Raw genomic sequence first — 15,011 nt, forward strand, 5'->3', positions numbered from 1 at the left:
TTTTTGGATAGATTTGTATTTTTCATTTCAAATTTGTTTTTTGATCACTTATTTAAACACTACTACGATTGAGACAATGAAACATAAACACCTCTATTTGTGATAAAATCCCTTATTTATTACTAATTAGTCTTTACATTTTTTTTACTATTTATTTTAAACACTCACATGAATGAGACAATGAAACATAAACAACTTTATTGCTAATTTGCCAAAAAGTGGCATACAAATTTTTTCTACGACCCCATTATTTTTATCATTTTCATTCAAGTGTATCAATTTTTATGATGTAATTACACAAAAATCAGGCAATAAAAAATATAATTAATTTTTTGACGCGTATAAAAGGGGCTCATAGTTAAGACTAGAAGTTAGTTGTAACAATGAAGACAGTTACTTTCTTTGTTTTAGTCTTAGGTGTTTGTGCCCTTGCATTTTCGGTAAGTAAATTTTTTTATAAATTTCTTAAACAATTTTCCCGGTTAGAATGAAAACAAGGAATTGGACGATGTGGAAGAAGTCGATGTGCACTCTAGGGTAAGTCCAGTTATTGAAATACGATTAAATTTTAACAATTTTTAACGATAGGACCGGAGAGAAGTTCGTGATGAAGTAGAAGTAAGCAAAAAAAAATTAAAAAAACGAACCTAATAATTATTTTCAGGAAGCGTTCAGTTTTCAGGAGGAGAAGAAGAACTTGGGCTTGAGAGTAAATTAAGTCTAATTAAAATAATATAAATAATAATTTTTTTCATTCCAGATTCGGAGAGATGTTGCCGGTGTCGTAAGTAGTATTTTTTGCTAAAATTTCCTGAGTAATACACTTACTTTCGAGAAAGTGCAATTTTTTTTTTTAAACTCGTTCTATCATAGTTTTAGGGACTTATATAAGCTTTTACGCCCCTCTAGAGTTGTTAAAAGTCCACAAAAAGTCCATTTGATCGATATTTTAAGTTTGATTTTTCCAATTTTTGTCGCGATTTTGGGCGATTTTCGGTACCCGGAACATTTCTCGAGCAATAACTCCGGAACTATTAGAGATAACCTTATGAAGTTTATTATCGTTGAAAAGCTCTTTAAATTATCTATTTTTTTCAAAAAAATTTATTGTTCTCCGACTAATAGTTTTCGAGCAAATTGGAGACAAATGCAAAATTTGGTGAAATTTTAAAAAATTCATAACTAAAAAACTATTGGGAATTTGGCAATTTTCTCGATGCCAATCCTTGGATCACTTTGTATCGGTATAGATAAAAATAGTTCCATTTTTTCAAATAGTTTAGCCGTAATTGAGTAAATAAAAAAACTTAACAGTCAAAAATTGAAAAAAAGTGAAAATGGAAAACTTTTTTGCGTTTTTCTCGAAAACTGTAAGACTTAGAGCAACGAACAAAAATCTATCTGATAGCGCTTATTTTTATCTATTTTTTCGTGCAAACCCGGAGCCGCTCCGAGCAACGGTTCCGGCTACAGAGGCGATCAAAGTTTTTCACTAAAAAAATTCATAAAAAAAAACTAAAAGTCGTAGAGCAATGCGGTTTGTTCGATTGAATTCTACAGCTCATTTTACATAATATATCAATTTTTCACAAGAATTAAAAATTTAAAATTTTTTGCCTAAATTTAGCATAGCGGTATTTATGGTGAACAGTTTTATTCAACAAAAAAAATCATAACTCGAAAACTAAAAGTCGTAGAGCAATGCGGTTTGTTCCATTGAATTCAGCGGCTCATTTTCCGTATTATACCAGCTTTTCACGAGATTTAAAATTTTCAATTTTTTTGCTAAAATTTCCTGAGAAATACACTTCAAAGAGGTGAAAAAATTTATTTTTTTTAAACTCACTCCAGTAAATTTTTATGGACTTCTATATGTCTTAACAACCCACAAAAGTTGTTAAAAGTCCACAAAAAGTCCACATGTACAATTTTTTGATGTTTGATTTTTTCAATTTTTGTCGCGATTTTGGTCGATTTCCGGTACCCGGAACATTTCTCGAGCAATAGCTTCGGAACTATTAGAGATAACCCCATGAAGTGTATTATCGTTGGAAAGCTCTTTGAATTATCTATTGTTTTCAAAAAAAAAATATTGTTCTCCGACTAATAGTTTTCGAGCAAATTGGAGACAAATGCAAAATTTGGTAAGATTTTAAAAAATTCATAACTAGAAAACTATTGGGAATTTGTCAATTTTCTTGATGCCAATCGATTCCCCGGATCATTTTGCATAGGTATGAATCAAAATAGTTCCACTTTTTAGAATAGTTTAGCCAGAAATGAGAAAATAAAAAAAATTAAAAAAAGTTAACACTTTAATTTGTTGGTGCTTTTTAACTCATCGCCTTTACAGTTTAATGCAGGTCCTAAACATGTGGGAGAAAATCGATACGAGAGTGAAACAAATTATGGTAATGCTCGTCCAAGACCCTTACGACGTAAGCCAAAAAACGACCACAGAGGGAGAAAAGTAAGTACTTGTGCTAAAGGCTTCTTGAAAAACATTACAATTTTCAATTGTGTTTTCAGAATCGAAAATATGGAAAACACCGTCATCATAAAGGGAGACACCCTCCAGTAAACCACAGATCCTCCGGAAAACCACTAAATACAGAAATCGAGAGTTCGGTGTACAACAGCGCTCACAAAACACCAACAAATTCAGGAATTCAAACTTCAATGCATACCAAAGTGACTGCAGCAAGTGGCAAGTCTGGACCTCAAACCGTTGTAATGGTAATATTTTTTACCCAATGATTACTTAATTCATAAAAATAACTATTTTAAAATTCTATTCTTAGGTACCACCAAACAAAGGATTCAGTAGTGATGCAAGTAAAAAAACAGCGTCAGATAAAAAAGCTGAGAATAAAGGCAATGACAAACCGCCAAGTCCACCAGGACATGAAGTAAGGATGTTTACTGCAGTTTAAGGGTTTATAATCATTAATCACACTGTGTTGGGATTTTATGTTAACATGCTGCAATTTTAAAATGTAAAAAAAATAATAAAAACATTGATGTTATGTCAGAAACTTCTTATCCCCATTTATCCAATCCGTTTCGAAAAATTACGTGAATCTACCAATCAGAAGCACGAAATTTGACACAACAGTCAATTTTACAAATATATAATGTAAAAAAATTGTCCTCATTTTCTCATAATCATTTTTCCTGTTGTAAGTAACCGAAGTAAATATTTAATTTGTGTCTAAAAATTTTTAGTCAACTGAGTTTGTTTAGTAAAGTCCCGAAAAACAGTGTTAATAAAAATCATGGCCACTGCGAATCCAGTAGGCTTTGTGCACGTCCACTACTTTTGACTAGAAAATACACGAATTTGGTGATTTTTGGAGAAATTATGTCTATTTTCGGTCAAAAACGTGTTGAAAGGTACAAAAAAGATAAAAACAATTTTAAAATTGTAGAATCAACTTATACGCCCGGTATCTTTTGATGAAATCTGGTGAAAAATTAGAGAATTCAATTGAAAAAAAGTGGAAGAAAATGTTTTCTCGAGCTAATTCGTCGACTTTTGAACTGAATGTATTTGCGTTTTAGGTGAATTATTGCAATTATATAGTTTGTAATGTTGATTTATTTAAAAAGTTTCTGTTAAAATATCTGCAAAAGACGGTCAGTACCTAGGGCCTTGGTGGCCTAGTGGTATAAGCGCCACTTACGACGCGGGAGGTCGCGGGTTCGAACCCGGATCAGGGTAACAATTTTTCTATGAAAAAAAGTGTAGAAAAGGTAAGGAAACAACACGTAAGCAAAAATAAGAGAATGAGAGAACACACAGACGTATAAACGTAAAGCGGAGTATAAAAGTGACAGAAATAAGAAAATTATGTGGCAAAAGGTAAAAGTACGTAAATGCGCCAAATTGTAAACGTAAGAGCACATTATAATAAAGGTTAAATACTTTTGTTTTGAGAGAAAAAGAGATGAACGTAAAGGTGAAACATAACTTCAAACTTTAGCGTTGAATCCTTAGACGACTTACTTCTTAAATTATAAAAAAATAAACGAAAATATTTAATTTATGTCTAAAAATTTTTAGTTAACTGAGTTTGTTTAGTAAAGTCCCGAAAAACATTGTTAATAAAAATCATGGCCACTGCGAATTCAGTAGGATTTGCGCACGTCCACTATTTTTGACTAGAAAATACACAAATTTGGTGATTTTTGAAGAAATTATGTCCATTTTCGGTCAAAAACGTGCTGAAAGTCACAAAAAAGGCAAAAACAATTTTAAAATTGTAGAATCAACTTATACGCCCGGTATCTTTTGATGAAATCTGGTGAAAAATTAGAGAATTAAATTTAAAAAAAGTGGAAGAAAATGTTTTCTCGAGCTAATTCGCCGACTTTTGAACTGAATGAATTTGCGTTTTAGGCGAATTATTGCAATTATATAGTTTGTAATGTTGATTCATTTAAAAAGTTTGTGTTAAAATATCTGCAAAAGACGGTCAGTGGCTGGGGCCCTGGTGGCCCAGTGGTATAAGCGCCACTTACGACGCGAGAGGTCGCGGGTTCGAACCCGGATCAGGGCAACAATTTTTCTATGAAAAAAAGTGTAGAAAAGGTAAGGAAACAACACGTAAGCAAAAATAAGAGACTGAGAGAACACAGACGTATATAAACGTAAAGCGGAGCATAAAACTGACAGAAATAAAAAAATAATGTAAAGTAATAATGTAGTAAAGAAAAAAACTCGGTTAGTGTCTTTTTGTTGATTTATTATAAAATGTTTTTACAGAAAAAAGCAATAAACAAAGTGTTAAGGCAAAGATAAATCAGTAACACACTTAAAAATTGTTCGAGTTTATTTGTTCAAAAACGAGATTACAATTAAAAAAAATACAAAAATCACAAACAAATCAAAAACATCTAATAACTATTCGAACTTAAAACACAGAAATAAACCTAAACTAACGGATAACTAGCTTGGGTAGCAATTCCGCAATTGTTATCCCGATTGCGAGCCATCTTGATGTACCCCTGATCGCCCCAACTGTCCCCCCATGAATTTTTCACCAACCAATAATCATTACCATCCTCATCGGTCCCATACCCCACCACCAGAACCCCATGATCCAGCTGCTCCGAGCTACACTCAGGCTCATAGTACACCCCTTCGGAATACTGCTGGAAAGTGGGATGACTTGCATCAATTGCAACAGAAATTGGCCCAACTGTCGCAACTGCAGCTTTGAGCTTTTCCTCATCACCTGACTCGATATCGACGAATCCGCGGTCAGTGGCGCCCTTATTTCTGGGCTTGTAGTGGCATTTCTCGTCTTCGGCTTTGTACGGATACGACTGTTCGGTGTCAATTCCGCCGTTGTCTTTAATGTAACGGAAAGCGTTGTCCATGAGACCGCCGTTACAGCCGTTATTTCCGTACTTTTCCGAACAGTCGATCAGGTTTTGTTCGCTGAGGGAGACGAGTTTTTTGGACTTGCGGAAGTGCTGGCCCTCGAGGGAACCAGTCTAGGAAAGTAAACACGAAATTAATATTGCATACGAGTCTAAAAAAATCTAAAAAAATTCATATCTTTCTTATTATAAAAGATACACATTTGAAACAAAGACATTATAGAGGTACTTTTTTTCAGAGAATTTAATAATGTTATCGGCGATTTTTTTCAACCATTCGTTTAACTGTAATAACATAAAGTTGTATTTTTTTAAATAGGAATCATAGTTGGCTGTGACATTTTCGAAAAGCTTATTTTTTTCTGATTTGATATGTCTATTTGTGTAATACATTAATTTTAAATATTTAAGAAAAAACAAAACATTTCGCTTTTTCTTTATAGTAGGCCATGAAAATTTTTTGGATTATTAATTAAAACTATGAAAATTGTATTACCCAACAAGTATTTATAATTTAATGATTTTTTAAACCCTAATTAATTCAAAAACAGCATAATAAATTTTTATTAGATCAAATTTTTGCAATTAATAAAAATTATTTGTTTTTATATTTAAAATGGCAAGCTTACGTTGTCATTCTAATTTCCAATTTTAAACAAGAAATGTCGGAAGAAGAAAAATCTTATTAATTGTATGATTGCGTATCAATAAAATTTTATTTTACAAAAAAATGTCAATCCAAACACCAAAATCAAATTCCATCTGCGGTAAAAAATACACAACATTATCAACGTCACCTCCATTGCACTAAATCATAAAAAAGTGGCATCAAGTAGTAGTGACACATCGTTTGCAATTTTCTGCACATTTTTTATGTAATTAAAATCTGCGACGCTCGTATATTTGTTCAATTGAAAATAACTTTAACTTATTTTTATAATTTCACATTTCTTACTTTAATAACCGTTCACAAAATTTCTAGATTATTCACACCATTTATGCGAAATAATATTTCCATGGCCAACTACTTTAAAATATTTTAAATATATTTTTATCAAAAATATTAAAAATATCAAACTGTATTTATATTGTTTTGAGTTCAGAAAAAAATAAGCTTTTCGAAAATGTCATAGCCAACTATGATTCTCATTTAAAAAAATACAACTTTGTGTTATTACAGCTAAACGAATGATTAAAAAAAATCGCTGATAACATTATTAAATTCTCTGTAAAAAAGTGCCTGTATAATGTCTTTGTTTCAAATGTGTATCTTTTATAATAAGGAAGATATGAATTTTTTAATATTTCGTTTATAAGTCGAAAACAAAAGACGATAGCGAGATGCGGTTTTGTACAAAAAAATCACAAGTCAATAGCAAACCTACCGTACTGAAGCTCCAGCATGAGCCGCATTGTCCTTGGTCCTTGACGGGTGTGACGGCCCCAAGTTTTCTCCAGTCGATTTGTTTCGGTAATTCGACGTTTGCAGGTGGAATGAAAGTGATAGATTCGTCCAATTCGCCACTTCTCAGTGGGGTTTTAGAGCGATTGTAACCATTTAATGTGTGAACAAATTCATGATTAAGCATATCGGAGTATTTATTTACGCCTAATTTAAACGAAACTAAACCCTGAGCGTACAATTTGTTATGTTTGGCGACTTTGTGGGCATTTTCCATGAAGATTTTCATACGGAAGCGTTCTTCGGTTTCGCTTTCGTATTGTTTCTTGTGAGTCACCTGAAATATGACAAGTTATGGGAAATGTAATTTTTACGCCACCAGAAAAGAAAATAAAGACAAGTTTATCGTAAAATGATATTTACATTCTTTGCTGTGTGAATCCCCGACTTATAAACAAGTGATTCACTCGAATGTATGTATTGTTTTTAGTTTCTGAGTGTTTTCATACCAAAAAGTAAATAAAAAAGTACAAATAGAATTTAAATACTTCTGGTGAAAATTTTCAGGAAACTGGGAAAACCTTTCATCCTCTATATACAATATATTTTTCAATAAAAATCTGAAGAAAGATTAATTAATTTGGTGATTTTTGGAGAAATTATGTCCATTTTTGGTCAAAAACGTGCTGAAAGTCACAAAAAAGATAAAAACAATTTTAAAATTGTAGAATCAACTTATACGCCCGGTAACTTTTGATGAAATCTGGTGAAGAATTAGAGAATTAATTTAAAAAAAAGTGGAAGAAAATGTTTTCTCGAGCTAATTCGCCGACTTTTGAACTGAAAGTATTTGCGTTTTAGGTGAATTATTGCAATTATATAGTTTGTAATGTTGATTTATTTAAAAAGTTTGTGTTAAAATATCTGCAAAAGACGGTCAGTAGCTGGGGCCTTGGTGGCCTAGTGGTATAAGCGCCACTTACAACGGGGGAGGTCGCGGGTTCGAACCCGGATCAGAGCAACAATTTTTCTATGAAAAAAAGTGTAGAAAAGGTAAGAAAACAACAAGTAAAGAAAAATAAGAGATTGAGAGAACACATAAACGTATAAACGTAAAGTGGAGCATAAATCTGACAGAAATAAAAAAAATGCGGCAAGTGGTAAAAGTACGTAAACGTCAAATTGTAAACTGACTATTTTAAAGGAAATTTAATTCTCTATAACTTTCCTCTGAACATTTTTCTTGTATCTGTAACCGTATTCGAAGCGTTTTGAAAAATATGGGGCAGAGTGCAAGTTGGTAATTTTAAATATTATTTAATAATGACAAAAAAATTGCGGCTTGTTTAAAAAAATGTTGAAATTAAATTGCAATTAAATAAACTGCTCCAACATTACCACGCTTGTGAACTATTATCACGTTATCAGTTAATACAGTTTAATTTTCCTATACAATGGTCAATCAGCCAATGTTTAATAACATTATCAACATGAAAAATGGGTAATGACAAACATTGTAATACGAGATAAATGTAATACAAAGAAATTAAAGTAAAATAATTATAAGTTTTTGTTATTCCTATTTAAATTTTTAAATCCAATTATTGCACACGTGTAGGTTCATCATTGTATTGTGACCCAATAACAAAAAATCAAATTTTACATAAACAGCAACTACAACAAAATGCTAATTTATCAATTCACTGTGTGGTTTCATATCAAAATTCGTTAAATAAATATTTATAAATGTAAATATTCAAAGGTTATCGATACGAAATGTCTCATTTTGATACAACTAATAATTTGCTTCGCAAATAATGCGTCATTGGTATTCGTCTATTAGGGGATCCACCGAGGACACATTGGTACTTCCCACTTATTCAAATGAGTCTCGTTAATTAAATTACGTCTAAAATATTGATTTTGACTTCATTATTGAACAAAGAAATGATTTCTGAAAATTGCGAGTTCCGCTACTTTAGCCTTGAATCAGCAAAATGATGAAACATGATAGCTTAAACTGTTAATCTAAAGGAAAAAAGCACACTGACCTTGAAAGCGCCCCATTGTTCCTGGACTAGGTCAAAAAAAGACACGGCTTGACTGCCGACCACACAAAGGGCCACAAACACCAGGAACTTCATGGTTCTGGAAAAAACCAACCATTTGGTTGAAAAAATAAGTTGCTGCTTTATTTGTAAAAAAAGTTTAGTGGGGGCTCATTTACTAGGGAAAAATTGTACAATAATTACCTTAGTTATAATTTGTTCGACTGCTCCTCTCCAACTCACACCAGCACTCGAAATGAGCAGAAAATTTTAATGAGTCAAATTTGTTTTGTACATAAAAGTCAGCTGACCAGGAAGTCCCCCACCATCACGACCAGCGACATGAACACCACGGCCTGAAAGTCCCTACTTGGAGAAGTGAAATCAATTGAATGTTCCATAATTAATGATTTTGGCCACGTTTTTTTTGTAAATATCGAAAGATGCAAAAATAAAAAAAAATCACATCAGTTTAGGACATTCAATTTTCACTGTTGGTACTTCACGTGTCTGTTATTCCCCCTTATAAATTTAAATTGTACAATTAATCGTTGCACCCACCGCTTCTTTGGTCATTTTTTCGCCAATTTAAAACATTTGGTCCCGTATTTATTTTTTAAATTATTAATTAGTCCACAACCACTGTGGCCAACAATCCCCAGTTGTGAAAAAATGGCGGAGCAATTTGACGTTTCTTCCGAAAGGCGTAAAGTTTTGGAAGAAAATGCCAAACGAAGAACTGTTCTTCGCAACTTCTTCCTGAAGCAAGTTTCGGACCCGTTCCGGCACGCATCGGGCGAAGGGGGCACTGTGGTAAGTCCAAATTGCCACATTCTCGACTGTTATGTCACACCTAACCTAAAAAACGCACCGAATTTGCGCTAAAAAGACCACTTCGGCCCAACTTTTTGCTGCGTGTATGTAACTATCATGGAATACTAGTCACCAATTTACAAAAAAACGTGGAGATAAATGGAGTTATTTAACGGGCGTTATTTAATAATTTATTATTTTTTTACAAAATTGGAAGTGTTGCCGAGCTTGCAATACCACAGTTGTTGCCGTGATTGCGCACGGGCCTGTAATAACCACCCTCGCCCCAGTCACTGCCCCAGGAGTTTTTCACGATCCAGAAATCGCCCCCATTTTCTGACCCATAACCGACCACCAGAACCCCATGGTTCAAGTCGGGGACTTTGCTATTGCACTTTTCGTCCAACAGAATCCCCCCTTTGTAGAATTGGAGTTCCTCGGTGGCTTCAATGGTGGCGGCAATGGGCCCCATCATGGCCAAGGCCCCCTGCAGGGCTGTTTCGTCGTTGGGGTCAATATCGTAAAATCCTGTGACGGTGGTGATTGACTTTGAGGCGTCAAATCTGCAAACACCCGCTTTGCCTTCGTATGGATAATCCTTTTCTGGCATTATTCCGAATTGGCTGATGTAGGAATAAGCATTGGTGGCATGGCCCCCATTACAGCCGAAATCGGCCGAACAATCGATCAGGTTTTGCGCGCTAAGGGACGTCAGTTGATTGGTTTTAAGAGCCAATTGTCCTTCGACGGCCCCAAGCTTCGGAAAAAATTAAAAATTAATTGAAATGTGGGTTTTTAGGGAAGTTCTTACAGCACTGAAACTCCACGATGAGCTACAGTCTTGTTCGTTTTTCACGTCGCTAACTAGTCCGTTTGCTCGCCAATCGACTTGAGTTTCGTATTCGATTTTTGTTGTGTTTAGTTTGGTGTGTTTTTCGTTTTTTTCGCGCTTTGTCAGTTTGTTACGATTGACGAAAGCCAAAAACTCGTCCGTTGTCAAATCACCAAATTTGTTCATGGCTTTGAAATAAGTCACTTCACCGTTTCGGTATTTTGTGTTGTGTGCGTCAATTTTGGATAAATTTTCCGTAAATATTGCCAGGCGTTTCATTTCTTCTGTTTTTGTAGAATATTCTTTTTTGTGGGTTAGCTGAATTAAATAATACAAGTTGGAGAAAAAATTGTTAAAAAAGTGTCTTACTTACCTTGAATTGGGACCAGTTTTGGTCGTTTATTAATTTTTGAGGCGATGCCATTGTGGCAATTATGGTTACTAGGAAAATAACAAATGTCTCCATTGGGGATTAGGAGTGGATCAGACCTGTCGAGAATTTATGGATTAACTTACAACTGAGTGGTTTTTAAAGCAGTCTACTATCTGATGTAAATCCTATTTATCAAGATTTTCAGAAAATTGCCAAATACTTATTTTTGGCGTGTGTTTCTAATTACGATCTCAATTATTTTTGTTTGAATTAATAAAGTTTGATAAGCTTCAATAAAAAATCACAGTGTTTTTGTTAAAAAAAGTGGAGCGTTGTTAGGGTCAAAAAACTAAATACTGAAATAAATAAAAAAAATCGTAGCGTGTCTATTGTCTGGCAAATCAGTTTTTTTATGTATATATTTTAAAAGATTAGTTACTGAGAGTAAATTAAGTGCGTTCTAATGATTTAGATTATTTTTGAACCAGTTGTTCAGATCTTGTTAAATTCGTTAACTACGATTGGTAAATTTAAATTTACAACACATTGTATATTTTATCAGTGTGTTCTCAAAATTATCTACTTGAGTTTATTTTGTGGAATTTGGGATCTGTGGGATCTCTCGTAAAGTTTTTGCTGTTTGGTGACACATAAGAGATATTAAAATATTTTTTATTTTTCTTTAATTATAACAATGGCAACCAAAGTCATTTTTATGGATTCTTTGAAATTGACTCCAATAAGTAAATTCCAAAACTTTCGTTTATTACATAATTATTCAGAAAAATTACTAACATCCTTAGATTTTTCTGGTGTGTGTATTTTTAAATTATCTGGTTAGTTGGAACTACGAAGGACTATAAGTTAGGAGACGAAACGAGATACAAAATCGCACCCAAAGATCTAGTACGGCAGTGTAAAAATGAGGGCGCCTCGAGCGTTATACCGTCTCGGTGTCAAATCGTTTTAAATTAATTTAAATTCAAGCAGTTCACTAATTACTTGGAAAAAAATGCAGAAATGTTGAGCTTTGCATTCTCAACAGACTGAGAAAAACTGACGACTAAAATTTTCATGAGAAACATGAGAAAAAAATTATTTAAAATTTAAAATTTGCGCTTCGTCCCGTATTTTTCAAAACGCTGCGGATACGGTTAAAGATACAAGAAAAACGTTCAGAAGAAAGTTGTAGAGAATTAAATTTTCTTTAAAAAAGTCAGCGAGACCATATCTTTATCTTCAACGGTTTAGGCTTTGAAGACGTTCAAAGATGCTCAAGCGACGATTTTTCACCATTTTGCCGGTGGTCAAGTATGGGAAAGTAAATTTATACCCAAACCGTTGAAGATGGAAATATGGTGTCGCGGACTTTTTTGTAGCAAATTTAATTCTCTACAACGTCGTTCTTTTCAATTTTTTGTATCTTCAACCGTATTCGCAGTGTTTTGATAAATAGGCGACGGTGCCCAAAAATTATCGCTTAGAATTATTGCGTTCTTTTGCAAACGCAGCGAATACGGTTGAAGATACAAAAAAATGAAAGGGACGAGGTTGTAGAGAATTAAATTTTAAATTTTCAACGGTTTAGGTATAAATTAATTTTCCAATATTTGACCACCGGCAAAATGAAGTAAATCCATCGCTTGAGCGTCTTTGAATGACTTTGGGGCCTAAATGGTTGAAGATAGAAATATGGTCTCGCGGACTTTTTTAAAGGAAATTTAATTCTCTACAACTTTCCTCTGAACATTTTTCTTGTATCTGTAACCGTATTCGCAGCGTTTTGAAAAATATGGGGCAGAGTGCAAATTGGTAAAACTTTGATTTTTTTTTAAATATAGTTTAAGTTATAATTTTTGCACTATTATTATCTCCTATTATTGAGAATTTGTTGCTCTATCTGTCTGTATTTTTTTCATTCGCCTTGTGCTAACCGTTATTTAATTACAACAATTTTTATAAATTTATTGCTCTGAAAACGGCGGTAATGGAACAAGTGCGCCTTTGGCGACATTAATGGAACTATCGAGGACGGGGACGTTTTATTTGTACGAAGTTTTTTTTAAGTAAGTAAACTGGGAGTTAAAAAGCTACGTTTTAAAACTTTTTTAAAAGTCCTGTTGTTATCTTTCTATTGCCAACTTTTTTCCATATAAACAAAATACAAAAAAACTAGCTTTCTTTTTTAAGAATTTGAAATATTGGTGTGAAAATTATTAGTTAGATAATAGTGGGATAAGGGCAACAATTAATGATAATAATGGCAGTTAGCTCCACACGTGTTTAATACAACTTTTTATTTGCGATTGAGTTACGACTGCTAAAAAATTTTGATTATAAATTGTCTAATAACTTTAAAAGTTTTTATTCTACTGAGTCTAATTGTCTATTAGATGTGTATAAGCAAAACTGGGACTTATTTAAAAATATTAGTTACTCCAATAATTCAAATTCCAATGAATATGATCACGAAAAAATTCATGTGTTCCTACTTTATTTATTAACATTGCCCGGATTTGCTGATCATTTCGATCGTCACAGTTATGATCTTCTACAAGATCAAATATTTGACTTCTTTTTGAATACATTTCGAGTAATCTGCACTGATTTCTGATTTGAAGAAATAAAAATATTTCGTATTTTATTTTTGGCGACGGATTTTTTCATTGTATTAGACTAATTTTACTCTCTATTTTTCTTTGGTTTCTTTTTTCATTAGGTTTTAATTGCTGTTAAATAAAAGATACAAGTTCAACTGCTTTTTTCTTTTATTGGTCTTTTGGTTTTACTTTTCTACATTTTTAAAAGTGAAATAAATACATCGGCGATTTACAAGGCTGGGTATGAAGCAGCAGTAGCGATACCACAGTTGTTGTTGCGGTTACGAGCTTGTCTCCAGTAGCCTTGTTCTCCCCATCCGCTTCCCCAGGAGTTCTTGACGATCCAGTAGTCCTGTCCACCTTCAGATCCGTATCCAACGACCAAGACACCGTGGTTCAAAGCTTGGGCACTGCAGGTGGTGTCGTACAAAACACCTCCAGAGTAGAGTTGGAGTTCTTCGGTGGCATCAAGAGCAACAGCGACTGGACCATTGTTGGCAACAGCGTCTTGGAGAGCACTCTCATCTCCAGAGGGGATGTCGTAGTAACCTTGAAGACTGGTGACGGACTGAGAAGCGTCGAATCTGCAGTTTCCATCCATGGCAGTGTAGGGATAAGCGGATTCGGACATGATACCATTGTCATGGATGTAGTCGAAGGCGCTGTCCATCCATCCACCATTACATCCGGCGTTTCCGTATTGTGAGGAACAATCCACCAAGTTTTGTTCACTGAGAGAGGTCAAGCCTTTGCCTGAGATGGCAAGTTGGCCTTCAACGGCACCAGTCTAGAGAAGAAACCATCAAGACTTGAAACAATAATTTGGTTGACTACTCACAGTACTGAAGCTCCAGCAGGAACCGCATTGTCCTTGGTCCTTGACTTCGGTGACGGCTTTGCTCCTCCAGTCGACTTCAGCGGCGGCGGGTTTGCCAGACTTGACGAAGGGAATGCGGAGTTTTTCGTTCATTTTTGGTTTAGTGGCAAGACCACGGTTGACGTAAGCCATGAATTCGTCAGCGGTCATGTCGGCGAACTGGTTGACGGCCTTGGTGTAGGTGACTTCGCCTTTGGCGAACTTGGCATTGTGTTCTTCGATTTTGACCAAGTTGTCTTGGAAGATGGCCTTACGTCTGAGCTCTTCAATCGGGGAGCTGTATTGTTTTTTGTGGGTCAACTGTGGGAAAACAATTAGTTTCGTATTTTTCGCAATTTTGTTTAGACTTACTTTGAATTCAGCCCATTTGGCGTGGACTGGAGATTGGGGTACTGCCAAAGTGGCAACAACGGCCAAAGCGAGAACGATGAAAGTCTTCATGGTTACTAGAGCGTTTGGAATATGTTTTACGACGGAAAACTGAGCAAATATATACCTGATTTTTTCGGGTTTTTTTGGTGGTGGTAACTTATCTGATTTTCATCTGTATTGTTTAAAGTGGGTTTAAAATACTTATAATCTTATCTCGAACTTTGATTTTTATTAGTTTCATTGCAATTGGTTATTTGATTCATCAGCTGTTTTAATCCGTATTTTAATTAATAGTTTACTAAAAAAATA

General features: G+C 34.1%; 3 protein-coding genes across 4 annotated transcripts; 1 reads left to right on the forward strand and 2 right to left on the reverse strand.

Annotated features, from left to right (window-relative positions):
• Positions 1 to 324: 324 nt before the first annotated feature.
• Positions 325 to 3,026, forward strand: LOC103314486 (hypothetical protein). Its single transcript, XM_008200724.3, has 8 exons — positions 325 to 440; positions 487 to 537; positions 589 to 618; positions 665 to 709; positions 761 to 784; positions 2,354 to 2,470; positions 2,530 to 2,736; positions 2,802 to 3,026. Exons 1-8 carry the CDS (start codon positions 384 to 386, stop codon positions 2,931 to 2,933), a joined length of 663 nt encoding a protein of 220 aa, XP_008198946.1. The 5' UTR covers positions 325 to 383; the 3' UTR covers positions 2,934 to 3,026.
• Positions 3,027 to 4,724: 1,698 nt separating this feature from the next.
• On the reverse strand, positions 4,725 to 14,841 carry LOC659226 (cathepsin L precursor). Of its 2 annotated transcripts, XM_064357720.1 has the most exons (7): positions 14,682 to 14,841; positions 14,292 to 14,630; positions 13,686 to 14,240; positions 9,569 to 9,693; positions 8,839 to 8,935; positions 6,771 to 7,124; positions 4,933 to 5,499 (listed from the first exon to the last, which is right to left on the reverse strand). In XM_064357720.1, the coding sequence occupies exons 1-7, from the start codon at positions 14,769 to 14,771 to the stop codon at positions 4,933 to 4,935; spliced, it is 2,127 nt and encodes a 708-aa protein (XP_064213790.1). In that variant the 5' UTR covers positions 14,772 to 14,841. The 2 variants fall into 2 exon arrangements, with proteins under 2 accessions (NP_001298082.1, XP_064213790.1); NM_001311153.1 differs by lacking the exons at positions 9,569 to 9,693; positions 13,686 to 14,240; positions 14,292 to 14,630; positions 14,682 to 14,841 and adding an exon at positions 9,040 to 9,088 and having other exon boundaries at positions 4,725 to 5,499.
• Positions 9,827 to 10,970, reverse strand: LOC659367 (cathepsin L precursor). Its single transcript, NM_001311154.1, has 3 exons — positions 10,854 to 10,970; positions 10,460 to 10,798; positions 9,827 to 10,405 (listed from the first exon to the last, which is right to left on the reverse strand). Exons 1-3 carry the CDS (start codon positions 10,944 to 10,946, stop codon positions 9,851 to 9,853), a joined length of 987 nt encoding a protein of 328 aa, NP_001298083.1. The 5' UTR covers positions 10,947 to 10,970; the 3' UTR covers positions 9,827 to 9,850.
• Positions 14,842 to 15,011: the final 170 nt, after the last annotated feature.

Source organism: Tribolium castaneum, chromosome 7, assembly GCF_031307605.1.
Source record: "Tribolium castaneum strain GA2 chromosome 7, icTriCast1.1, whole genome shotgun sequence".
NCBI classification, from domain to species: Eukaryota; Metazoa; Arthropoda; class Insecta; order Coleoptera; family Tenebrionidae; genus Tribolium; species Tribolium castaneum.